This window comes from Macrobrachium nipponense, chromosome 3 (assembly GCF_015104395.2).
Source record: "Macrobrachium nipponense isolate FS-2020 chromosome 3, ASM1510439v2, whole genome shotgun sequence".
In the NCBI taxonomy this organism is placed as follows: Eukaryota; Metazoa; Arthropoda; class Malacostraca; order Decapoda; family Palaemonidae; genus Macrobrachium; species Macrobrachium nipponense.
The window spans coordinates 28,002,099-28,028,056 of record NC_087202.1 but is presented as its reverse complement, the minus strand read 5'-3'; the positions used below and the strand labels follow the sequence as shown (position 1 = coordinate 28,028,056).

At 45.3% G+C, this 25,958-nt stretch overlaps 1 protein-coding gene across 1 annotated transcript in view; it reads left to right on the top strand.

Annotated features, from left to right (window-relative positions):
- LOC135221672 (pre-mRNA-splicing factor ISY1 homolog) overlaps window positions 1-25,958 on the top strand; it is a 214,129-nt gene that overhangs the window by 113,490 nt on the left and 74,681 nt on the right. Inside the window, exons 3-4 of the mRNA XM_064259392.1 lie at window positions 1,001-1,164; window positions 1,270-1,435. Of these exons, the coding sequence (XP_064115462.1) occupies window positions 1,001-1,164; window positions 1,270-1,435 (330 nt within the window). The remainder of the gene's footprint in view (window positions 1-1,000; window positions 1,165-1,269; window positions 1,436-25,958) is intronic.

Genomic DNA, 25,958 nt, shown 5'->3' with positions numbered 1-25,958 from the left:
ACTGATATTGTTTTGTTTATTGATTTAATTCATTAATATGTCAGATTCTAATTCAAGTAGTTTTAGGTATTGACCTAAGATGATTGTGTGGATGAGAGAATGAGTGAGTTGGCTGGTCTCTTTCTGTCTCTTGTACCTTTTTTCTTCCTTCGGGCAGGTTAAGGAATAGACATGTCATTCACTGGACTGGTTTGATGCAGGTGAGTAAGGCAGTCATACTGATAGTGTGGTCACTTGGTATACAAATATCAAACCCTCTATTCAGTAGCACATGCTCCACTCCTTGGCAAGGAGGAGTTTGGAGCAATAACAAACCCTGGTGTGTAGGTTTGTTATTGGACAGTCAAAGTTTCTCTTTGTTTCCCTATACAATGATTCTCCCATATATCATTGTACGTCACTCAAGGTCTGAGTGGTTAGATATCAATTTATCTAGCTTCTCACGGGCTTCTGTCCCTCTCCGTAAGTTATTTCTTCTGGAGCTGGACTGGTGGGTACGCCCCCAGTCAGTTTAGGATGTCTTGTGCCTCCCTCCAAGTATGAGTCTATCCTATTGTTTAGACCGAAGGTTTGTTCGTGTATGAACAAATGACAAATTTTCTAAGACAGTTTGTATTTTTCATAGCTACAAACCTGAGGTCTCAATATTATACTGCCCACCTCTAGCCGCCCGTCTGTCTGCTAAGACATCCTGAGTTGGGAAAGATTGACGTGGTGGCATAGGTGTGTGGTCCTTGATCATTCTTCACTCAACATACGCACGCATTGCCAGATCTCACAAGATTCCTTGTTTTCATCTGCGTTTTAACCAGATCCAGCTAGGCACTAGAAATGATCCTCTTGTTAAGACCTCAGGTTTGTAGCTATGAAAAATACAAATTGTCTTAGAAAATTTGTCATATTTTTACTTAGCATGATGGAGAAAGGTGTAATTTTAATCCGATAAATATTGCATGATGGATAAAAGGACAACTTTATAGTGATAAATATTGAATTTCAGGACAACACTAGCTCGTTGGCGCGCTGCACAAGAGGGTGGTGGCCAGCAGCAAAGAACAAGGCGTCCTTTTTTAGCGTCTGAATGTGAGGATTTGCGTGAAGCAGAAAAGTGGAGAAACCAAGTCATTTCTGAAATTGCTCGGAAAGTTTCACAAATACAAAATGGTATGTTGAATGTTTCAAATGTTAAGGCTGAAAACTTGTACGTATTTTGTTTGTATCACAGTTTATAGACAAAACATAAAATTTTCCCTAATTCTCTTATAATAGCTGGCTTGGGTGAATTTCGAATACGTGACCTTAATGATGAGATCAACAAACTTTTGCGCGAAAAGGGTCATTGGGAAGTGCGCATTAAAGAACTTGGAGGACCAGACTATGCACGAGTTGGACCTAAGATGATAGATATGGATGGCCAGGAAGCACCAGGGAACAGGTATGGTATATTTTTTCTTTGAACGATGTACTCAGTTAAATGAAACAGAATTAGTCAAAGTGTGCATACAATTCAAAAATATTTACCATTTAAATAGAAAATGTCTCTTTATCTCCTAGCAAATACAAACCAATGTTTGAGGGAAGCCCTAATTGGCTTGTTTAATTGTAAAAACCAGGGAATGGAGTTGGACTACAAAACCTTCAAACTTGATGCTTCTATTTATGGTACCTCTGATTTTGATTACTCAATTTTAAATTAGACTTTAAGCAATTATGTTTCCTCTATTGACTGAAAAAATATAATTAATTTATATACCAACACAGTTAGAATCAGTAGGCTCCTTTGTGCAACAAATATCTCAGTTCAGGTTTAGAGAATATAGCTATACCATTGTGGATTTTTTTTAATATTACTGCATTTACTAGAGTTGTTACAAACTGGTTACGTAATATTAAAACTTACAAGAGAAGATCTGTTTTAATAACTGTTAAAGGATAATAAGGAAATCAATTGTAAGACTGCTATAATAGAGAAGTATGTACACCCATTTTCAAAGATTTCATATAAAGATAAATCTGCTATTAAAGAAATTAAGATAAAAACTAATTTTTGTTACAAACCCACTATTTACATCAAATGTTCTATCTCTCAAACTTGTTGTTCTACACAATATACACACCACTGGTCCTTTACATTAGGAATATGCATAAGTGAAGCTGGAACATGGCCGTTAAAACTCTTGAACAAGGTGGTTAGGCTTTAACTAACCTCCAGTAGGCAGGAGGACCTTTCTGCCCGAATGTAAACATTCCAGTTTGGTTTCGGCTGTCATGCTATGCAGGCATGTTTTTGTGAGCTCCTGCTTGATTGTCGTTAAACTTGCTTTATTTAATATATACTATGTTTGATATTTATTAACATACAAACCCATGATTTGTGATAGCCCTGCAGGCCGTCTTCCCCCAGTGTACTATGTGTATGGGGCCGGTGGCCAAGGGCTTAACATTCACCCTTATGACATCATGATATCCTCATGCCCTTTGCTTATATAGGTGCAACAGTATGTTTTTTATGATTATTTTTGAGTTGTTACTCTTGCAGCTAGCGCTGTCGGAGAGTTTACCGGGAGGAAAACTTCATAGCCTTCGCCCTCAGTTTTTCTCTCACGGTATTCTTTCCTTATGGCGGTATAGAGACCTTCTTTTACACATTTGAAGCAGGATAGTGGGAACAAATTTGAAGGTTACCAAATGAAACTCTTGATTCTCCTTAACCTAATATATTACCTTGATATAACAGTAACTAACTTACTCAATCTTATCCATAGCTTATCAAACCTATCCTCCTATCCCTATACAGTGGAACCTCGGTTTTCATACATAGCCTGTTCCAGAACCTCTCATGAAATCCGAAACTTACAAAAATCGAAATAATGATTCCCATAAGGAATAATGTAAATACAATATGTAATGTGTTCCAGACCCTGAAATATTAACAAAAAGTAAATTTTATAGGGAATAAACAGATTTACATATAGAAAACAATGAGAAATAAATATCAATGAACAATGAAATGAATAATGAACATTTAACATCACTCTTACTCTATGGAAGACTCTTGTTAGCATATGGAAGACAGAGCGAAGGGGAGAAGGAGTCGGAGAGGTTATTGTTTTGAAGGGGAATCCCCTCTAGAAGGATTTCAGTTAGCAAGGAGCTATCTGGGGTTACTTCTCTTCATTTTTTACTGGCAGTATCTGAGGTTACTCCCCTCTTCAGTTTTAACTGGCACTAGGACCAGCTTAAGAGTACTGGACCCCTGTTGCACAAAAAAACTGTTAGGAGACATTTGTTTCTGGCATCTCTAAATTTGCCTTAAGTGGAACACGGCATTGTCATTAAAGAAGTCGGAGACACAGATTACATCTTCGTTGGGATGATAATTCTCCTTAAATCTTTTACATCACTCCACTTTGCAAACATGACCTTAATCACTGAAGTAAGCACATTATGTATGGCCTCTTCTCTTTCTGAATTTTTCAAACCAGCCTCTGCTGGCCTTAAATTTACTAACAGCAGCACTTGTAGGCATTTTCTTACTATGATCAGCATACAACACCCTCCAACACTTTGCTACAAGTCCTTTCCTAAATTCTATAGTGTTTCTCGCCATTTTTACAGAAAGGTTGGCAATGAACTCAAAAGCACAATGGGTCACGAGAGATCATGGGATGCTTTGTTTGGGCACTCAGTACGGGCTTAGTCATGCGTTGGGCTCGGAAGGAGCATTTCCGAGTGTACAAAATCCGAGGAAATGAATGAAACCTAAGACAAAATTTAGTGGGAAAAAGCTTACAAAAAACAAATAGTAGTATGAAAACAGGGTGTACGAAAACTGAGGTTCCACTGTTTTTAACTTAGCCTAATTTAAGATTACTTAATATTACCTAGTATTACCCAATCACCTAAGAATCTAAACTTAATTCCTTAATCTTAATATGTATTGCAACCATAATCTAATAATCTCAATTGGATATTGGTCTTAATCTTTCACTTCCAATGTAGGAAAGATAAGTCTGACTTACCACGTCCATTTGGGATTGTTCAGCAAAGATTAATTGATAAATTACTGTCTGTCTTTTTTTCTTCTCTTTAGTTCAAATTCAATAAACTACTTCACCGTTAGGCTGATTCACACACACTCTCCTTCTCTCCTTAAGTATCGTACTAAATCTCCTATGGTTTTGAACAGTGCACTCCTTTTAATACTTGATTACATTACTGTCTCCAAGAGAGGTGGGCAGCCAAGTGAAGGGGAGCGCAGACCACCCACTAATCCCTGTCTTATCAAACTGTAATGAAAAAAGAAATGACCAAACATTAATTAAACAATCCCTCACCCACATAGTTTCAAAATTGCCCACTCTAATCAACCTAATAATAAAGGATAATACATTTTATTTGTTCATACGTGAACAAACCCTCAGTCTTAACAATAGGATAATTTCTAGCACCTAGCTGGATCCAGTAAAAAAGTAGATGAAAGCATGGAATCTTGTGTATCTGGCAACGCATGCGTAGATCGGGTGAAGAGTGGTCAAACGCCGAACATCTACGCCAGTCTTTCACCGCCTTGGGATGAGAGTTGGGTTCTTTTCCTCTCTTGGCCTTTTTTCCTAGTTTTTGCCCGTTTCGTTGCTTTAGTGTATTTGTGTGTGTTTTTATCTATAATATGGCTTCTGCTCCTTCTCAACGTCAGCGTTGGTGCCTTGGAATTCCTGGGTTCCCATGTTCTCGCTTCTTGGCTTCGTCAGCGACGGACCCTCACATCACTTGCAGTAGGTGTTGTTCCAATTTTTGTACGATTACGAATCCTTGTACGGAATGCCGGGCATGGCCTTTGGAGCAGTGGAGAAAGTTTTATGGTAAGAAGGAACGTCGGAGAGTCTCCACTCTTCCTTTTTGGGAGGACTTTACTCCTATTCCTGATGTTTCGTCTTCTGCAGTAGTCAACCCCCATAGTAGTGTTGCCCCTGCTTCTCCTTCCTTTTCTTCCATTGATTTGTCGATGGAAGTATCAGGAGGTCGCCAGGGTATTATTTGTAATGTAGCGCCCTCTTCTTCGGGAGTTTTTTCGGTTCCTGAGAAGGGTTAGGTTTTTTCATCATTCTCTTCTCTTCCAGAGTCGGAGGCGTCCAAAATGGCAGCAATTTGGAAGATGCTTGGGCTAGGGGGTACCCTGTCCTTGGGGGATTGCTAGTGCATTTTGAGGAGGCTTGCACCCCCCTTCCCCAGTCCAGCTGGGCCATCCCCCCCCCCCCCCCCCCCCCCCCCCCCCCCCCCCCCCCCCCCCCCCCCCCCCACACTCCAGGCCTCGTCTCCACGGGAGGGAGCAGTCGGCCATCTTGTATTGCTCCGCTGTTATCTGCCGCCACCTTGTCTCGGAGTGATGCTGTGGCGTCAGCCCCGTTGTTGTCGTCACGGGGCCTATCTTTGTGTATTCCTCCACCAGTGGCATCTCTTTCCCCCTCGCTCAGAGGGAAGGTTGTGACGTCACTCTTGTGGATAACGTATCTTCCAGTCGCCTCCGAGGAGCCGCCTCTCTTAGCAGTGACGTCATCTCTGCTGCCCAGTTCGAAACATCTCCCTTCCTTGTCTTCGGAGTCTTCTCTGGCACATCAGTCCTAGCTCATATGCCAGGCGGTGCTTCAGAGGCTGGACTGTTTTAGATGTGAAGTTGGCTGCCTTATCGGTTGGGAGGACTGGTAGGAACCGCGTTGCTTCGTCCCCGCCTTCCGAGAAGAGTGCGCATAAGAAGCTGGTGCTGTCTCCCTCTCTCCCCCTCCCTCTTCCCCCTCTACGCCTCGTGGGCGTACTAGGCATTGGAAGGCTAAGGACCTTCCTTCGCCGCCGAGGGAGAAACGGCACAGACGTGTTCCCGAGAGTGCTGTGGTTTCGGGCAGTGTTAGTGATGTGTGTTCTGCAGGGGTTGCTTCGCCGCCGAACCTCATACGTGCAACCATCCCACCCCCCCACCCTGTCTTTGCACATCGCGAGCGTGTTGCAACCTCCCCCGTCCGTGCACGTGATGGTAATGCTCCTTCTTCTCCCAGTACTATTCGTCGCCGTAAAGACCTGAAGGCACCTGTCAAGAGGTCGTAGGTAGTGAGCACGGAGGTGGTGCAGCCGGAGTGTTTGCCTGCTTCCAAGTCTTCCACTATAAGGGATTCTCCGTCAATCTTGAGTGCTCGAGTTTCCCCCCCATCTCATGTACGTACGGCCGCCACGCCCCGTGTCTGTTCATGGCTGTCTGGAGTCACCTGTTGAGGTAAGTGATGTGCCTAATGTTTCAGTGGGTCTGTCTCAGAGGCTGACGCTTGGACCCAGCCCAGATAGGCTAGTAGAGATTTCAGACTGTTTGCCTACTAACCCTTCTGTGAATTTTGGTGAAGAAAACGCGTTAGAGGAGGCTACACATCCTTCTCGTCATCAGTCGCCGGTGCCAAAGCAGGAAGAAGGGGACACGCAGGAGTTTCTGTTTTCCTTTTCGGAGGTTGTTGATCTCATTCGTGGGTTCAACAATTTGGAGAGTAGGACTCATGATTGGTCGTCCTACACTCCTTGCTTGGAAGCCTTGGTGGGAGCTGCTCAGGACCCCAAATCATCTCTCCAGCTGCCGTTGTCAGGGCACGTTCAGTCGGTCTTGCAGAAGGTTAACGCCTCTGTTTCTGACCGGGACGGTTCGCTTCGCTCTAGAGGCTCTACCAAACTCCTACCCCCACCTCTCACAAGACATAGGAAGTACTATGCTACGAGCTCTGCATTTTTGTTGTCACGCCACCTTAACCCAGACGCCATTCGCCTGAAGCCGGGTTTGACTTTGGAACAGGTGAGGTTTGTGGCTCCGTCCTTATCTCCGCAAGACGCCTTAGCCTTGGAATCTATGGCGGCCTCCACATGGAGACAGTTTCTTGGCTGGACCTCTGGTCTGTGGGGATTGCCAAGATAGCTTCTGACAGATCCCCTGATGGGTTGGTGAGTGCCGCCTCGCTTGCCAGTCTTGCAATCCGGTGGCAAGGCGTTTTCTTATTTGGCTCACTTCAGTGCCAATTTATGGGTTAATCTTCTGGTTAGGAGGGACGCAGCTTTGTCTAGAATGGAGAGGTCGCTCGACACCGAGTCTTTGCTGGCCTTGAGGAACGGTGACCTGTTAGAATCGCCGTGTCTAAATCAGAGCCTAGCCATCGGAGACGTTTGGCCTCTCTCCTCCCCCGGTCCAGCAGCAATCGAGGAGATCGTCCCCTGGTAGGCCATCGAGGACCTCGAGTTTGGCAGGGCCTTCCCACTCGTCACAGCCCAAGTCTCAGGATCAACGCCCCTTTCGCTCTTGTTCCTTTAAACCAAGAAGAGGCCCCAGGGGCAGAGGTCATGGGGGCCGTCGGTAGGTTGGGCACCTCTCCCTCTCCTGCGCCACGGGTGGGGGGGGTTGCCTGGCTGGCCATTGGGCCAAGTGGCAGAGTTACGGGGCAGAGAAGTAGGTGGTAGATGTCCTTCAGGTGGGATACCTGTTGCCATTCGACTTCTCTCCTCCTCTGTCGGACAAGCCGCAGCTCAGGAACATGTATCCCCCAGATTCTCTGAAGTTCTTGGCTTCTCAGGAGGAGGTGCAGAAAATGCTGGACAAGGATGCGATAGTGGAAGTAGTGCGTCCGTCCCCGGGGTTTTACAGTCACATCTTCTTGGTGCCCAAGGCATCGGGAGGATGGAGGCCTGTGATCGACTTACCCACCTTGAATTGCTTCATCAGGAAGACATAGTTCAAGATGGAGACCCCGCACTCAGTGTTGGCAGCTGTGAGGGAAGGCGACTTCATGCTGTCGATAGACTTGAAGGACGCATACTTCTAAGTCCCTGTTCATCCCACGTCCAGGAAGTTCCTTCGCTTCTCTTTGGTGGACAAGATCTTCGAGTTCAAAGTCTTGTGCTTCGGGTTGACCACAGCCCCTCAAGTGTTCACAAGGGTCTTCTCTCTCGTGTCAAGTTGGGCCCATGCTCAGAGGATCCGTTTGCTGAGGTACCTTGACGATTGGTTGGTCTTGGCAGTTTCCAGGGAAAAGCTGCTGCAAGAAAGGGATCGTTTACTTCGGTTCTGCCTGGACCTGAGCATATTAGTCAACCAGGAAAAGTCAAACCTCGTACCCACTCAAAGGATTCTCTACCTGGGCATGGTCATCGATACGACAGTGGCGAGAGTTTTCCCATCGGATCAGAGATTGGAGAGTGGCGCGCAACTTCTCTCAAAGTCGCATCAGTCAGGTCATCAGTGGCAGGTTCTTCTGGGAGTGCCATCTTCCCTGGAGAAGCTGGTCCCTCATGGGCATCTTCATCTTCGGTCTTTGCAATGGAGACTGGGGGAATTCTGGTCTCCGGCGGGGGACTCTCCCGTTTATGGTCCCACTGTCTTTGAAAGTGAGAGAAGACCTTCGTTGGTGGCTAGACGACCAGAATCTATCGAAGGGCGTCCCTCTGCGTTCTCTCCCTCTGGACTTCCTTCTGTTCTCGGACGCATCCCTCGCAGGTTGGGGCGCGCACTTAGGCGGCCTCATGGCTTCAGGCGTTTGGGGTTTAGAGGACAAGCAGCAGTATATCAACGTCTTGGAGTTGAAGGTGGTTTTCCTGGGTCTGAAGGAGTTTGGGGGGATGGTAGAGGGTCACGCTGTCGTTCTCATGTCGGACAACACCACAGTGGTAGCCTACGTAAACAAACAGGGAGGCCTAGTTTCTCAGCAGCTTCATGCCTTGATCGTCGAGCTTCACCAGTGGGCAATCAGCAATTTGGTAGAGCTTTCAGCCAGGTATATCCCAGGGAAACGGAAAGTGGTCGCAGACAAACTCAGTCCCCGGGATCAGATCTTAGGCACAGAGTGGTCCCTTCATCAAGTGGTGGCGGACAGGCTTTTCCAGATTTGGGGAAGACCCATGCTGGACCTTTTCGCGACACGTCACAACAGGAAGCTGGAAGTGTTCTGTTCAGTGGTCCCAGTTCCCTTGGCATTGGCAGAAGACGCATCTCAACATCCCTGGGACAACCTGGAGGTGTATGCCTTCCCTCAGTTTTGTCTGATCTGTCAGGTTCTGAACAGGCTGTTGGGTTCACAGGGTCTCAAAATGATTCTGGTGGCCCCTCTGTGGCCTCAGGCGGAATGGTTTCCAGATCTGCTATCGTTGTTGTCAGAGATTCCGCCTTGGCGGCATCTCCTGTGTCAGCCCCATGCAGAAAGGTTCCACCAGTCAGTAGAATCCCTGTCTCTTCACGGTTGGAGGCTATCAACTATGTCCTCCGAGAGAGAGGCTTTTCTCAGAAGTCAGCTGGGCACATGTCCAGCAGTCTTAGGAAGTCAACCTCCGCAGTTTACCAAGGCAAATGGGTGATCTACTGTGATTGGTGTCGTAAACGGGGTTTTTCTCGACTCGCAACCTCTATTCAGCGAATAGCAGACTTTTTAACCTTCCTCAGAGACAAGAAACGTTTGTCTCTGTCTGCTATTAGAGGCTACAGGGCAGATCTGAGTTTGGTGTTACGCCTGAAGGGTATCGACGTCTCCTCTTCCTGGGAACTTTCCCTGCTAGTTGAGGGGTTTGAGCAGTTGTCTTCTAGAGAACTCAAGCCCCCAACGTGGGATGTTTCCTTGGTGCTTAAGAGCTTGACTAAGAGCCTATATGAACTCTTGCACCGCTCATCTGATAGGAACCTGACGCTTCAGACAGTTTTCCTTTTGGCTTTGGCATCTTCCAAAAGGGTTGGAGAGCTCCACGGTCTGAGTTATGAGGTGAAGCACACCAGGGGTTGGAAGTCAGTGTCCTTCGAATTTGTTCCGGAGTTCGTAGCCAAGACCCAAAATCCCTCGGTGCATGATGACAGGTTCGCTTCGTTCTCCATTCCCTCACTGACTGACTTTGTGGGGGGTGATGCTCAAGAGCTTTTGTTGTGCTCTGTCCGGGCCCTGCGTTACTATCTTGAAAGGACTCGGCACCTTAGACCAGTTTGCCGCAGGCTTTTTGTCAGTACAGGCCGTACGAAGAAAGAGGTGTCTAAGAATACTATCTCTTTTTGGATACGGGAAGTCATCAGACAGGCATACTTGACTATTGATGATTCCATCGCCACGTCTGTGCAGGCTAGAGCACATGACGTTAGGGGTATTGGTCCCTCTCTGGCTTTCAAAAAGAACTTGACTGTACATAGAGTGCTGAGCGCTGGTACTTGGTTTCGCCAGTCCACGTTCACCTCTTTCTATTTTAAGGATGTTGCCCACAGATCTATGGACACATTTTCCCTGGGTCCTGTGGTGGCTGCCCAACAGGTTGTGTAACTCACAGTTGCCCTTAACGGGGCACCTTTGTATCTTACGTAAGATGATTTTGTGGATGAGAGAATGAGTGAGTTGGCTGGTCTCCTTTCTCATGTACCTTTCCTTCTTCCTTCGGGCGGTTTAAGGAATTGACACGTCATTTGCTGGACTTGTCTGATACAGGTGAGTGAGGTAGTCATACTGGTAGTGTGGTCGTGCAGTATTCAATTTCTTACCCACTATTTAGTAGCATAGGCTCCGCTCCTGGGTAAGGAGGAGTCGGGAGTACTACAAACCCTAGTGCCCTGGTTTGTTTTTTGGACAGTCACAGTTTTTCTTTGGTTCCCTATAGTACAATGGTTATCCCATATATCATTGTATGTCACTCAGGTTCTGAGTGGTTAGATTTTAGTGTATCTAGCTTCTCAAAGGGCTTCAGTCCCTCTCTAAGAACTATTTCTTTTGAGAGCTGGACTGGCGGGTAGGCCCCCAGCCGGTCCAGGATGTCTTATACCTCCCTCCAAGTATGAGTCTATCCTATTGTTAAGACCGAGGGTTTGTTCGCGTATGATAGCTACAAACCTGAGGTCTTAACGTTATACTGCCCGCCTCTAGCCGCCCCTCTTTTTGTTAAGTCATCCTGAGTTGGGAAAGACTGGCGTAGATGTTCGGCATTTGACCACTCTTCACCCGATCTACGCATGCGTTGCCAGATACCACAAGATTCCTTGCTTTCATCTACTTTTTTACCGGATCCAGCTAGGCGCTAGAAATTATCCTATTGTTAAGACTGAGGGTTTTTAGCTATGAAAAATACAAATTGTCTTAGAAAATTTGTCATTTTGTACATGCAACTTCCCCGGCAGATATATACTTAGCTATAGTCTCCGACGTCCCGACAGAATTCAAAACTCGCGGCACACGCGACAGGTAGGTCAGGTGATCAGCCCTCTAGTGGCGGGACTAGGAACCATTCCCGTTTTCTAATCAGATTTTCTCTGTCGCCGGTTCCGACAACATCTGTTGTTGGTTCCTCCTGCTTGAAATTCTTCTCGCTTGCTGAGGATCTTTTTTGGATTGACCTTTGGTGACTTTAATTGATCTTTGGATTGGCATACGCTTTTTGTGGACCGTTTTTTTGAATTTGGATAGGAATATTCTGTCATTATGTCTGATATTAATGTGACACCTGTGTTTAGAGTGTGTATGAAATAGGAGTGTAAGGTGAGGCTACCGAAAGCTTCGGTAGACCCTCACACTATTTGTGTAAGGTGTCGGGGGAATGAATGCTCTGTTAATAACACCTGTGTTGAATGTGAGAGTTTGACTGAGCGGGAATGGAAGAGTTTGGCATCATATATTAGAAAGTTGGAGAAGGATAGAGTTAGGAAGGCTTCCTTTAGAAGCTCCAGTAGGTCCTGCTCTTATGATCAGGATTTAGATCCTAACAGTAACGTAGGTTCTCCTGCCTCTAATATAGTTTCAGCCCCTTCCCCCGCAGCGAACCTAAGGATTCGTCTTCGGAAATGGCTGCTATGAAAGCCGCCATCCGGAACTTGCAGTCGCAGCTGCTTGCGATGGAAAACAAAGGTAAGGACAGTGATATGTGCAGTGTCCCCAGTGCAGTGGAGGGGGCGTCTGACCGGCTCCGCATTGCCCCTAGGCCTAGACCTCTTCCAAACTCCCAAGACCAGGGGAGGAGGAATGTCGACAGCCGCAAGGAGGATGTAGAGTATCCCCAACGGTCAGGCGTCCCTTTGGCAGGTCCTGTTGAGTCGTCCCAGGCTGCCTTGGAGAGCCACAGGAAAGGCATCCTGAGGAAGTGTTTCTCGGAGTCTGATTCGTCTTCACCCAGGCGCGGTTGGAGTTCCGCTACGAAGTCGCGCCCCCTGAAGAGAGCATGCAAGTCGCCTAGAAATGCCTTGGACTCCAGCCCGGAGCCCTTTCCAGAGTATTCTCCTTCAGAGAAGAAGAGAGCTCGTAGATCCCCGAGTCCTCTCCGGAAGGAGTGCAGGCATCTACGAAGAGATTCCTGGTTGGCCTCCAGGAGCAGTTATCAGCTCTAGTAGGCTCTTTTTCCAAGGGTGCGTCGTGCAGCAAGGATGTCTCCCTACCAGTCGAGAGCTCTGTTAAGCATCCTGCTTCTAGCGTACGCTCGGACACCAGCAGGCGCCCCTCTCCTGGCAGGCACTCCTCTCCAGCGAAGCTCTCTGCTTCCAGTATCTCCATGCTTCACAGACGCCCTTCTACTCCTGTCAGGCGCTCTTCTTTGAGCAAGCACCCCTCCTCTTCCAAGCGACCTTCCAGTAGTGCGTCGTGGGACGGAAGCGCCTCTCCTGACAGGCACCAGGAGCCTGAGAGGCTCCTCGATTCTGACAGTATCCGAGTTAGCAGTAAGCGCCTTACTCCTTCCAGGCGCCCTGTAAGGGACTCAAGCGCCTCTCCTGGCAGGCGCCAGGATCATGGCAAGATCTAAGGAAGCAGCAGGCGCCGTACTCCAACCAGGCGCTCTCCAATGGATAGAAACACCTCTCCTTGAAGGCTCCAGGAGCCTGAGAGGCTCCTCGATCCTGACAGGATCCGAGTTAGCAGTAAGCGCCTTACTCCTTCCAGGCGCCCTCTGAGGGACTCAAGCGCCTCTCCTGGCAGGCGCCAGGATCATGGCAAGATCCAAGGGAACAGCAGGCGCCTTACTCCTTCCAGGCGCCCTCTAAGGGACGCGAGCGCCTCTCCTGGCAGGCGCCAGGATCTTAGCAAGACCCAGGTTAGCAACAGGCGCCTTACTCCTTCCAGGCGCTCTCTAAGGGACGCAAGTGCCTCTCCTGGCAGGCGCCAGGAACCTGACAAGACCCTAGTTAGCAGCAGGCGCCTTACTCCTTCCAGGCGCCCTTTAAGGGATGCAAGCGCCTCTCCTGGCAGGATCCAGGCTAGCAGCAGGCGCCTTACTCCTGCTAAGCGCCCTCAAGCGGACACAAGCACCTCTCCTGACAGGATCCAGTATAGAAGTAGGCACTGTTCCCCGACCAAACACTTCTAGGGATAGAAGCGCCTCTCCTTCTAAGAGTTCTTCTCCTAGGAAGCTCTCTTCTCCGGCTGCAACGTTGGAGGATGTTTCAGAAGAGGAATCCCCTAAGGACGCTGGGGTGTCTGACTACAAGAGACTCGCAGCTCTACTTCTCCAGGAGTTTGGAGACTCTCTTCGTCCAGCTGACCCTCCCTCTCCAGGATCGCTGCTCTCGAGTACTAAATTGTCGAAATCCCCCTCCTTCGTCAGGATGCGCCCTACGCTGTCTATGAAAAAGGCTTTTAAGGGCTTAGAGGGGTGGATTCAGTCGAAGAAGGAAGCAGGGAAGACTGTTTTTTCCTGCCCTCCTTCCAAGCTTTCAGGGAAGCCGGGTATCTGGTATGATACCAAGGAGCCGATGGGATTGGGTCTTCCCTCATTGGCTGATGCTGATTTCTCCTCACTTGTGGACTCATCCAGGAGGCGTTCCCTGCTTTTGGCGAAGGCTTCTTGGGGAATGTGTGAGATGGACCATCTCCTCAAGGGCCTTTTTCGTACGTTGGAAGTTTTCAACTTCATGGATTGGTCCCTAGGAGCTCTGGCCAAGAGGGCTCAAGATCCTGACTTCGTCAGTATGGAAGAATTATCCAGCGTCTTGTCCTGTTTGGACAAAGCGGTCATGGACGGATCTATAGAAATTGTGTCCCTCTTTGGATCAGGCATCCTGAAGAAGAGATCAGTGTACAGCTCCTTCCTGACCAAGTCTGTCTCTCCTCTCCAGAGGTTCTCTCTACTGTACTCGCCCTTGTCGAGCCAACTTTTCCCTCAAGAGACAGTAAAGGACATCTCTAGGTCCTTATCGGATAAACCAACACAGGATCTTCTGGCCCAATCGGCTAAGAGATTGAAACCTGCGGTCCCTGTGACCAAAAGGGAGAAGCTTCCTTTCCAGCAGCCCTTTCGAGGGAAACCTGCACCTAGGACCTCTCTCAGGAGTAGAAGGCCCGAGAGGAGAGGGAGATCTTCGAAAAGATAATTCAGGAAACCCCAGTGAAGTGCAAGTCCTCCAGACCACAGTAGGTGCCAAACTGCTAAAATTTGCCAAAGTCTGGGCACAGAGAGGGGCGGACGCCTGGTCCCTCTCCATCCTCGAGAGAGGATACCTGATCCCCTTCAGGGAGAAACCTCCCTTGACAACAACTCCAAGGGAGTTAGCAGCAAGATACAAGGATCCTGTACGAAACCAAGCCCTTCTGCAGTTAGTGGAACAAATGCTGGACGAAGAGGCCATAGAACAGGTACAAGAGCTCCATTCTGCAGGTTTTTACAATCGGCTGTTTTTGGTGCCAAAAACCTCTGAACTTCTTTGTAATAAAGAAGTTCTCGATGGAGACAACATCCTCTGTCCTTTCTGCGCTTCGTCCAGGGGACTGGATGGTGTCCCTGGACCTTCAAGATGCGTATTTCCATGTACCAATTCATCCTTCGTCCAGGAAGTACCTCAGATTCATGGTACAAGGAAAGGTGTTCCAGTTTCAGGCGATGTGCTTCGGGCTTTCGACGGCCCCTCAAGTGTTCACGGGCCTAATGAGAAATTTAGCGAATTGGCTGCATTTGGAGGGTGTAAGGATCTCCCTGTATCTGGACGACTGGTTAATTCATGCTCAGTTAAAAGATCGCTGTCTGGAGGACTTGTCACTAACTTTGGAAATGACCCAGTCCTTAGGGCTGTTAGTAAACTCGAGAAGTCCCAGCTGATTCCCCAGCAAAGCATTGTCTATCTGGGGATTCTGATGGATTCTCGGGGTTTTCAAGCCTCTCCATCTCAGGAAAGAAGAGATCACTGCTTACAGAAAGTGTCAGCCTTCCTAGAGAAAGAACATTGTTCCGCGAGCCCTAGCTTACATCAGGAAGCAGGGAGGAACACATTCCTTCTCTCTTTACGAGACAGCAAGGGAGTTGCTTCTCTGGACCAAGGAAAGGGACATCACTCTCCTGACCAGGTTTGTCCAAGGGGAAAGGAATGTGAGGGCAGACCTTCTAAGCAGAAGAGACCAAGTCCTTCCCACAGAATGGACTCTCCATCCAGAAGTTTGCAACAAACTGTGGAGCCTCTGGGGAAGACCAAATCTAGACCTGTTTGCGACACATTGGAATGCAAGACTGGAGAACTACTGCTCACCGATTTCAGATCCAAGGGCAGTAGCAGTAGACGGTCTTCTTCTGGACTGGTCGGGAATCGACGGGTACGCTTTTCCCCCATTCAAAATCTTAGGGGAAGTAGTGAGAAAGTTTGCCTCCGCGGAAGGAGCAAAACTAACTGATCGCCCCTTTCTGGCCAGCTGAAGATTGGTGCACAGAGGTACTGGAATGTATGATGGATTTTCCCAGGTCGCTTCCACTCAGGAGCTATCTTCTCAAACAGCCCCACTTCGACAGATTCCACAAAAACCTCCCCACTCTCGGTCTGACTGCCTTCAGACTATCAAAGGACTCGTCAGAGCGAGGGGTTTTTCACGCGAAGCTGCAAAGGCTATTGCAAGAGCCAGGAGATCATCTACCTTACGCGTCTACCAGTCGAAGTGGGAGGTGTTTCGAAGATGGAGCAAGGCTCAGAAAGTATCCTCTTCCAGTACCTCTGTAACAGACATCGCCGATTTCCTCCTTTACTTGAGGGAGAAGTGCAAGCTTGCTGTCTCCACGATTAAAGGATATAGAAGTATGCTCTCCTCTGTCTTCAGAAATAGAGGCCTGAATATTTCAGAAGACAGAGACCTTCACGATCTAATTAGGTCTTGAAACTTCTAAAACCAAGAATACTAGGCCACCCATTTGGAACCTGGATGTGGTCCTAAGGTTTTTAATGACAAGCAAGTTCGAACCTCCACATGCAGCCTCCTTTAGAGACTTAACCAGGAAGTCTTTGTTTCTCTTTGCTCTGGCTTCAGCCAAAAGGGTAAGTGAACTGCAAGCTTTGGAAGACAAAGTTGGGTTTAAGAAGGACTCAGCAATGTGTTCCTTCAAACCCCTTTTCCTGGCAAAGAATGAGAACCCTTCCAAACCATGGCCAAGAAGTTTCGAAGTTAGGGGCTTTCTTCGATTACAGGAAGAGAATTAGAGAAGACTTTGTGTCCAGTCAGAAGCCTCAAATTCTACCTTGAGAGGAAGAGACAACTAGGAGGTAATACGGAGTCTCTGGTGCTCGGTTAGAGATCCGAAGAGAGCCATTTCTAAGAATGCCCAAGCTTTCTTCATTAAGGACGTAATTAAAGAAGCGCATTTTTCCTGTGAGGACGGGCACCTCAAGCTCCTAAGAGTGAAAGCGCATGAGGTGAGAGCCATAGCGACCTCTTTGGCTTTCACAAAAACTTGTCTCTTCAGACTCTGGTCAAGTCTACCTACTGGAGGTGTAATTCAGTACATATTTGCATCTCATTATTTGAGAGACGTACGTGTAACCCATGAGAAGTGCTTTTCACTTGGAGCATATGTATTTGCGGATTCGGTGCTGGGGCAGGGAGCTGAAGGTAATCCTATTTAGTTTAGCTTTTGTTAGGTATTTTAACGGTTTGTGATGTGTTTTTACGGTTGATTGGAAGAGGGTATTGGAAGTTTACCCCTTTCAAATCTTAGCTCTAACAGTGTTAGTGTGGTCAGGTGGTCGGGATTGGCTGTTGTGCTCCTTGTTGTATATTGATACCTAAAGCTCTGTCATGTAAGAGGGCTAGTCCCCATTGATATGATACAGGTTAAGGCTCTGTCATGTAAGTGGGTCAGCCCTCATTGACATGATCCAATAGAAGACTCTTTCAAGTAAGTGGGCCAGCCCCCATTGACAAGATCTGGAAGGGCTATCGGTCACAGGTCTCATCCTCGCCGAAGCTCTTGAGGCAAGCAGACTCATAGACAGTATCCATGAAGTCTTCTGCCCATTCAGGTAGGGACAAAGGTTTTTTCTTTATACCTACAACAGATGTTGTTTTCCTGTTTTTTGTTATTTATAGTAATTAGCTGTCTCTTACCCTCCACCAAGGGTGCCAATCAGCTAAGTATATATCTGCCGTGGAAGTTGCATGTACAAAAATGATATTGTTATGTTACAATAAAGTTTTGTACATACTTACCCGGCAGACATATACGATTAAGGCCCGCCCAGCCTCCCCTCAGGAGACAGGTGGAAGAGAAAATCTGATTAGAAAACGGGAATGGTTCCTAGTCCCTCCACCCAGCGGCGGGAGAGGGCTGATCACCTGACCTACCTGTCGCGTTTGCCGCGACTTTTGAATTCTGTCGGGACATCGGAGACTATAGCTAAGTATATATCTGCCGGGTAAATATGTAAAAAACTTTATTGTAACATAACAATATCATTTTTTGGCTCAAGACCATATACATGGAGTATACAAAGTACAGACAGTAACATACACAATCTAGATACCTGAGATAACATGATAAAAATTGAATAATTGGCGATATCCACACAGTTGCTGAAGTATTATAAGATAGTAATTATCATAATGGTAATAGCAGTAATAATATTGAGAATATTAGTTAAAGAAGCTTTAAAAGTTATAGTAATTAGTGAACAGATTGTATGATTAATTCCAGCTAGAGACCTTAGGTGGTTACAGTAGTCATATCCAGAGGGCTAAATATGAAAATTGAATTTAGAAAAACTCTAAATCAGTAATGTTCACCGACGTAATATTGAAAAAGTAAAATACCAGTAATAACAGTAACCATAGAAATATGATAATAATGACAGATTCTGCAGATGACATTTTGCAAAGACAGATTAAATCGATTAGGGAACAAACTCCTCATTTTCCCATCTTTCCCTCAATTTAGATCCTCTTACCTCACTCCTGTGGATGTTTTGTATGAGTGAATAAACTGCTGTTTCTTACTCAGGTTATCAGACTGGAAATTGTTTGCCTTACAATGATTTTTAAGTTGCCAGGCAGTTTTCTGTGAACATTTGTGAGGTGGAGTGGTAGTGAGGACTGTTTGTGAGGCGTCACAAAATGTCATTGTGCACAACAGTGATACATCTCATGGTCTCTCGGGTATAGTTCGTCCAGAGGGAACACCCATAGATACTGTAGCAATACGAGTGGAAGAGCAGCAGTTTCATGTCTCAGTTGCACATAGTTTACAACACCTCTGTTCTATGTATGCCGTATCTTTTAGGTCGTCCATGGTAATGTGACCCAAATACGAAAATTTCTGCACAATTCCAGCCGATGATAATAAGGAAAATTTGTGGTTCTGCAATATGCTTAAGCAATCTCGGGAGCAGCGACATGCATTGGGTCTTGGTTTCGTTATATAGGATATCAAATTCTACTGCATAGTGGCGGCAAGTGTTGAGTCGTTGGAGACTTTTCACTGATGGGGAAATAAGAACCATATCATCGGGATTACAGAGGTTGTTTATATTTGTTTTGTTGACAGTGCCTCCGATTGGGAGTGAGTTCAGCTTGACATTCAGGGCATCTGTGTATGTATTAAACAGATATGGAGAGAATATGCCACCTTGTTGAAGCCCGTTTAGGGAGCCGAAGATGTATGACAATATGTTACCCCATTTGACACAAAATTGCTGTATGGAGAACCAGCAATATATTTTGCCGATTAAATATAGAGGTGTCGGTTGAGTGGTTTGCTTTAAATCCGAACTCGTTGAAAGTGGTGTGTAGAAAGGGGAGAAGTCTGTCATGGTAATTGCTTTATAGCAAAGAAGGATAAAGGAAAGGAAAATGCATCTTCGAGAAGTTCTGCAGCAAGGAGGTATTCGCGCCCGTGTTGGAGGCGCCTGTTCTCGCGGTTGATTCTGGAATCGGCAGGAGTGTTATGGAACTTGACAGGCACCGACATGACATGAGGAACTCCGCGATTTCTGATGTAATACTTCATCCAGATCCTTCTAAGAAGTTCTAGTAATCTTGGGAGTCTGTGACTTTCGTGCTCCGCCTCCCCCGTAGGCCCCGCCCCCAGGTCACCGTATAAATACGACTGACGAAGTAGGAGGGAGCAGAGATCATCAGTAAGAGCCACAGATCAGATTATCAGTGAGAGATCAGCAGCAGAGATCATCATAGAGAGATAAGAGAAGAAGGAACATATGAAGGATCAGAAAGGAAAAGGGTGCCCGAGAATTGGTCGAATTCTGGTCAAGTCGTCGTCAGGAGTGGACGACTGAGTTATTTCGACATTGAGCAAGACTTCAGAGAAGAAACGTTCTGCGAGAGGTTTTGAGAAGTTCCTGCCCTTCGGGTATCAAGAATAGACATTATTTTCTGCAATATATAATACGGAGTCAAGAAGTCGTCTGCATTTGCAGTTCTCCTTTTGTGAAGCCATCGCTTCGAGTCGCAAAACTGGCCGGCAAGTACGTTCAGTACCCCACCGTTTCCCCAGTTCATGCATTGTAAGATTTTGCCTTTTTTATGTAAATAGGAGATACCATTCTGCATTTATCTTTGTTAGTAAGTTTGTAAATAAACCTTTGTTGTGTTTGCCTATCTTTCTATATTCGTATCCCCAGTTTCAACTGTTGGTGTTGAAGTCTTTTTGTTTATCATAATATTGAACTTGGAGCGGACCTCTCACGGGCTGTAACAAGTCTCACCAGAAGAACTGACTCAAGTACTTTCAATGCAATCGTTGTGGTTGCAATCGGGTTGTAATTGCCAGAGTCAGCTGCATCCTTTAGCTTGTTTTTGTTAATGGTATTAAGTGAACTAGGAGTAGGGAATCTGGAAGAAACTGGTGAATTATGCTTGCATTGAATAGGGCAGCTAGCAAAATGTAGGTTATCGGGTGGCAGAATTTGAAAGCTTCTGCAGGAAGACCATTGCAGCCGGGTGATTTATTTTTAGGTAGGCTGTTTATGGCATCGCTGATGTTACCTGGCGTAATACGATCTGCAAAATGAAATTGAACGTTATCAGAAAGGAGGTTATCTACGTCCCTTTCCGAGTCTTGATCATTTATGCAATTCAGGATATTGCTGAAGTGATTGCCCCACATACTTGCATAGTCTCATCACCAACTGCTTCTGCTCTCTATAATAGCTTTCTAATTTTGGGATTTAGGGATTGAATGTCTTTTCAAAGATAAGGATAATCACCGAATTCTAAATTTCTAGACATTGCATTTGCTTTTAAGTTGCTTTTCATTTAATCTGCAGTGCTGAAGAGCAAGTTTGAACTGCACTCTCACCTGTCTTATTAGCAATACAGTGTCCTTTCCTTCAGCTACCATTTTGCCTCCACAACAAAAACATTTTTCATAAATATGAATACAGATCTTTAACCAAGTCATTCCATCTAGGTATAATACAAGAGTTACCTTGACAAAATCTAAAGGTAGCCCTCTCAGAGGCAAGCATAGAGGAAATTATGTTTGAATAGAATTCATTAAGACTCTCCTGTGGTGGTCATTTTTACATTTTGTGTTAGTACAAAATAAGGCGTCTGCTGGTTTAACTATTGACTGCAACCTGGCTTCTGTGGTCACCCTAAAGTATCTGGTTTTCTGTTGATTTTGAAATCCCAGTTTACAGCTGGTAGGCAGTCAGTTGGGTTCATGGTAGGGAAGGATGAGGTACTGAATGACACCTGTGAAGGGATGTGATCATAGCCCGTTGCAGGTCACAATGGAAACACGAAGTTGTGGAGATGTGATGCAGTGGTCCAACAAGGAGGTTGTAATTGTGCCTATTATATTTTGTACATAAGAATATGAGGAGGTTTTGGAGGAGCATTACATCACTAATTTGGAGAGCATGATTTTGTCAAAAGCAAGTAAGTTTGTTGTAAAATTGTTTTGTGGGGTGAGAATCAAGGTCCCCAATTATACAAATATGATCAGCAGGAGAATTGTGAATAATATGGTGTAACTCACCTAGGATTATGCAGTATAGATCAAAGTTATTGTTATTTTTCCTGGGCATATAAGCATTAATTATTAGGATTTTAGAGTCCCCTATTGTCACTTGAAGCTCCAGCAATCTATCATTTCTGTAGGTCATCACATTTACCTTATTGCCTAATGATTTGTGCCATAGAAAAGAAAGGCCCCATTTTTGGTGACCGGCTACGATTTGATCTGTAACTTACATCGATGAGGTCGAGAAAGCTCTGAAGTCCTCATGTACTGAATTGCAGATGACAAAGTCATGTGGCCAGAGGAACATTTCTTGCTGTGCCATGATGCCTATGAAGTTTTTTTGCAGAACATGTTTAGGAGAGGAATGTTCATCTTGAGGCCAAAAATATTCCAAGAGATTATATCTAGCATATCCTTAGTAACTCACGAAGATGGGAGATGAGAGTTGATCAGTTGGGTGGATGCGGAGTTAGCCAGCTGGGGTGGGCAGTCACTCGTTGTGGGAGGTTGGCTTGCACTTGCGGTGGAAGGCAGGCCTACACCTACACCCTTGCTTGGGGTGTCAGTAAGTTCCCCTTGCAGGGGTTGGTCCTGGGTTAGGTTATATCTTGAGACTTTTATATTAGGACCGAAATTCTTGCCTTTAAGAACATCGAGGTGTTGAAATAAACAGGTAATCCTGTAAGCCACTTTGTTTAATTTTGCATGGGAGTTCGTGGGAGATATGGGGGTCAGACCCCGTGAGGAACTTGACTTTCTCTACTATGGTGTCTAGCTTTACCAATGAGTGTAGATTGTGAATCTCAACATGACATCTCTTCTCAAGTTTTGGGCGTGGTGATTCATGATTGTTGTGCTTCGTCCAGCGGGCAAAAGAGAGGTTCTTTTCTTTATTTTACTTGCTTGTGTCTGCAAGTCACCAGACCCCTTGTGATCATTCTCATCGTCATCCACGATGGGGCGTTGAGGGTGGAGAGATAGAGTCGGGAGACTTACGAGGACTGGTGATCGTTGCTGCGGATCTATCTTTCACTGGAGGCACTGGGAAGGGAGAGGAGGTTAGGACTTGGGAGTCCCAATGGTGCCCTCTGGGAGGTCTGTAGGTGGTGTTGGTGCTTCATTTGAGGGGGAGGGGGCAGTACTTATTTGGGAGGGTGTATGCCCATCTCTATTTCATGTTGCACAGTCACTTCTTTCATGTTGCTTGGAGGCCATGAAATAATAGGTGCCACATTCAAAGGAATCTGGTGGCTTGCTGTACGATTGTTTAATGATTCCTGCACATCTTGGATCACTTCTTAGATCTGTGAGAGCTTGTTATTTGTTTCCACAGTTTTAAGTTTGTTGAGTGATTCTTTTAATCCTTTGATCACATCCCAGATCTGTGAAAATTTATCGTTTGTTTACTCAGTTGTTTCAGAATTTTTCAATTTTTTCTGAGAGGGAGTTTGCTGTTTGGAAGGCATTTTCTGCCATATGGTACACTGCAGGTAGGCATAGATCAGCAGGGCCCTTTGGAGGTAGATTGTAAGGGTCATCGACTTAGATTTCCACCGAGAAGGTCCTTAGCCACTTAGTGATATATGATATTTTCTTATGAGAGGACAAGGTTTTTGTGGATCACTCCTTGAGAGTATTGTCTGGTATCAGGTCTTTGCATTTCGCATATGCAACATTAATGTCCTCATCTGAGAAGGCATCACTGACAGATTGTATAGCAGACTTGACATTGGAACGGATCAGTTGGTACTTCATAAAGTAAAGAAAATTGTTCGTGAGTATGTAACTTGTGTGTGGGGCACAGGCATTGATAAGTACCAGGGTCACTTGCATAACATACACTGCACTCTTTTATTCATTTCCCAGGACCAATAGGCCTCAAGTAGCTGTAGTTTGAAAGATTTTGAAGGCACTGATTGGAGCAGAACATATATGTATTAATATATCTGCAATTACACAACATATATCTGCAATTACACAACACTCTCCGGGTTACATGCTTGGTATTACGCAGAGACACTATTAACATAATGCCTACTATTAGAGGTATAAAATGCGAGAGAGACCTCCAGCATGCCTGCCCCCCCCCCCCCCCCCCCCCCCCCCCCCCCCCCCCCACCCCCCCCCCCCCCCCCCCCCCCACACACACACACACAGAAAAGAATCAGATATTAAATCACACAAACCCAATTTTTTCATACTACCACACTCCCCCGGACTAAAATAAAGGAAATCTCATTTCCTTTTTTTTCTCTCTAAACTCCCTTTCTAACTACCCCACTGTACTCTGGTATTGGACCTTGACTTTGGGTCCATTGTCTCTCATACGTCACCTCTTCTTCACTAACTTCTACTCCAACCACACTAGACTTACCTAGCCTTGGTTCCAAACTACTTACACCAAGCTCGTTTAAACTCTGAAGACTTAGATTTGCTTCAACTTTGCCAACTCCTGACATGGTTATCATCTCTTCCATACTCTCATTTGTTTCTGCCATGCTTTGCCTCAAGCTATCCAAAATTTCCCCACTTAACAATTTCCAATACTTCTAACTCTTTCTTACTCACTTTCACTCCCACATTCACTCTTTCAACACCCACTCAAAGGAAACTTACACACACTATACGTACCATCTTCTTCACAACTTGGAGGTGCTTCCAATTCACCCAACTCATGCGTGTTCTCATACACATTCCTTGTAGTACTCACCAAATTCACTCGTCCACATCCCATTCACACATCCCATTCAAATCCTTCAAAATCAGTTACACCCTCATTTTCACTACTACCCAACAACATCGCAAGGATATTTTCACTTCTCACACCTACTGGTTTCTCAGATCCCTCAAAATCAACAACCCATCTCATGTACTCTATGCAAACAACTCTGTAAACACACCTTTACTCTTTCTACTTCTTTTTTTAGGCATTCGCTTTTGTTCCATTAACACTAGTTGTTTATCTCCCTAGTTTATGCCTTCTTCTGTTTCTTCACTTTCCATTTCCTTTTCCTCCCTTTATAACTTCCTAATGGGATGGTCTGTTATGTATTTTGGTGGTTCTCTCCATATTTTCAACTGATTATGATGTTCTCGTATTACCCTTACATTTCCTTCTTCATTCCTGTCTTCTAGCACATAACTCAATCCATTGGACCAAACAGTTTCACAACATACGGACCTTCATACTTCTCACACATCTAATTCACTGTCCATCTTCCCTTCTCAACCACTTCCTTCAATACATTATCACCTACTCTGAAACTCTCAAACCTTTCATTTGCCTGTCTCTGCACATCCTGCTCATCTTCATTCAAATCCAACCTCACTGTCACATACCTCTCATAATTCATAATGCACTCACTTGGAGGTATGCCAGTGCTTTTATGTACTGGCCCATTACATCGCTACCACTCTTCCTAGCAACAAATCTCACTCAGAGTCCCTACAATTCATTCCGCCAATCCATTTACATTCGGCATATGCAGGCAGTCCCCGGTTATTGGCGGGGGTTCTGTTCTCGGTGGGGTGCTGATAAGCGAAACCACCATTAACCCTTAAACGCTGAGCCGCTATTTACCAAAGTGTCTGTCGTATGCCAGCGGCGTTTGGGAGTTAGCGCCGAAGCGAAAAAAACAGTTTTTTCAAAAAATCACAGCACGCTAAGTTTTTAAGATTAAGAGTTTATTTTTGGCTCCTTTTTTGTCATTGCCTGAAGTTTAGTATGCAACCATGAGAAAGGAAAAATATTATCATATATAAATATTGGAATATATGAGTGCAAAAAAAAAAAAAATTCATATATAATTGTATACAAATCGCTCTGTGAGCAAATCTGTTAAAGCTATTGAGTTAATTTTTTTGTCGTATTGTACACTAAATTGCAATGATTTTGGTGTATAATAAATTGCAAAATGATCAAAGCAACACAGAAAATATTATCACAAAATGATGCATGAATTCGTAATGTGTGGACGTAAAAATAAGTTTTTTAAGAATTCACCATAAATCGAAATATTGTGCTAGAGGCTTCCCGTTTGTTGCAAAATGAAGGTAATTGATTGAATATTACTAGACTGTAAGGTTTTAGCTTACAATTGTGGTTTTCGACCATTTCAGTTGAGTTAAAGTTGACCGAAGGTCAAATTTTTTTATATCGTGATTTATATGAAAATATTTCAAAACTGATAAAAGCTACAACCATGAGTTATTTATTGTTGTATCTACATGAAATTGCACACATTTTCATTTATAAAACTTTATGTAACAGCTAATATAAAACTGTGCAAACATTACAACAAAGTGACAAAAGAATTTCTGAGATTTTCGGCTGAGTTACTGCACACGGACGTAAAGAAAAATTGTTTTTATACATGCGACTTACCCGGCAGATATATACTTAGCTTTAGACTCCGTCGTCCCGACAGAATTCAAAACTCGCGGCACACGCTACCGGTAGGTCAGGTGATCTACCATTCCCGCCGCTGGGTGGCGGAATCCCAACCATTCCCGTTTTCTGAGCCAGATTTTCTCTGTCGCTGAGGCCGGCAACAACTGTTGTTTGGTCTCTCCTGATTGGAATTCTGCTCTTTTGCCGAGAATTGGTTGGACTCATTTGGTGAAGTACTCTTGTTTATTCTCGGGATTGGCATACGCTTATTTTGGACTGGATTAGGACTTGGATTTGGTTTTTTCTATTAAGATGGCTGAAGTTAAAGTAACACCTAAGTTTAGGGTTTGTGCAAGGGAAGAATGCAGAACTAGGTTGTTTA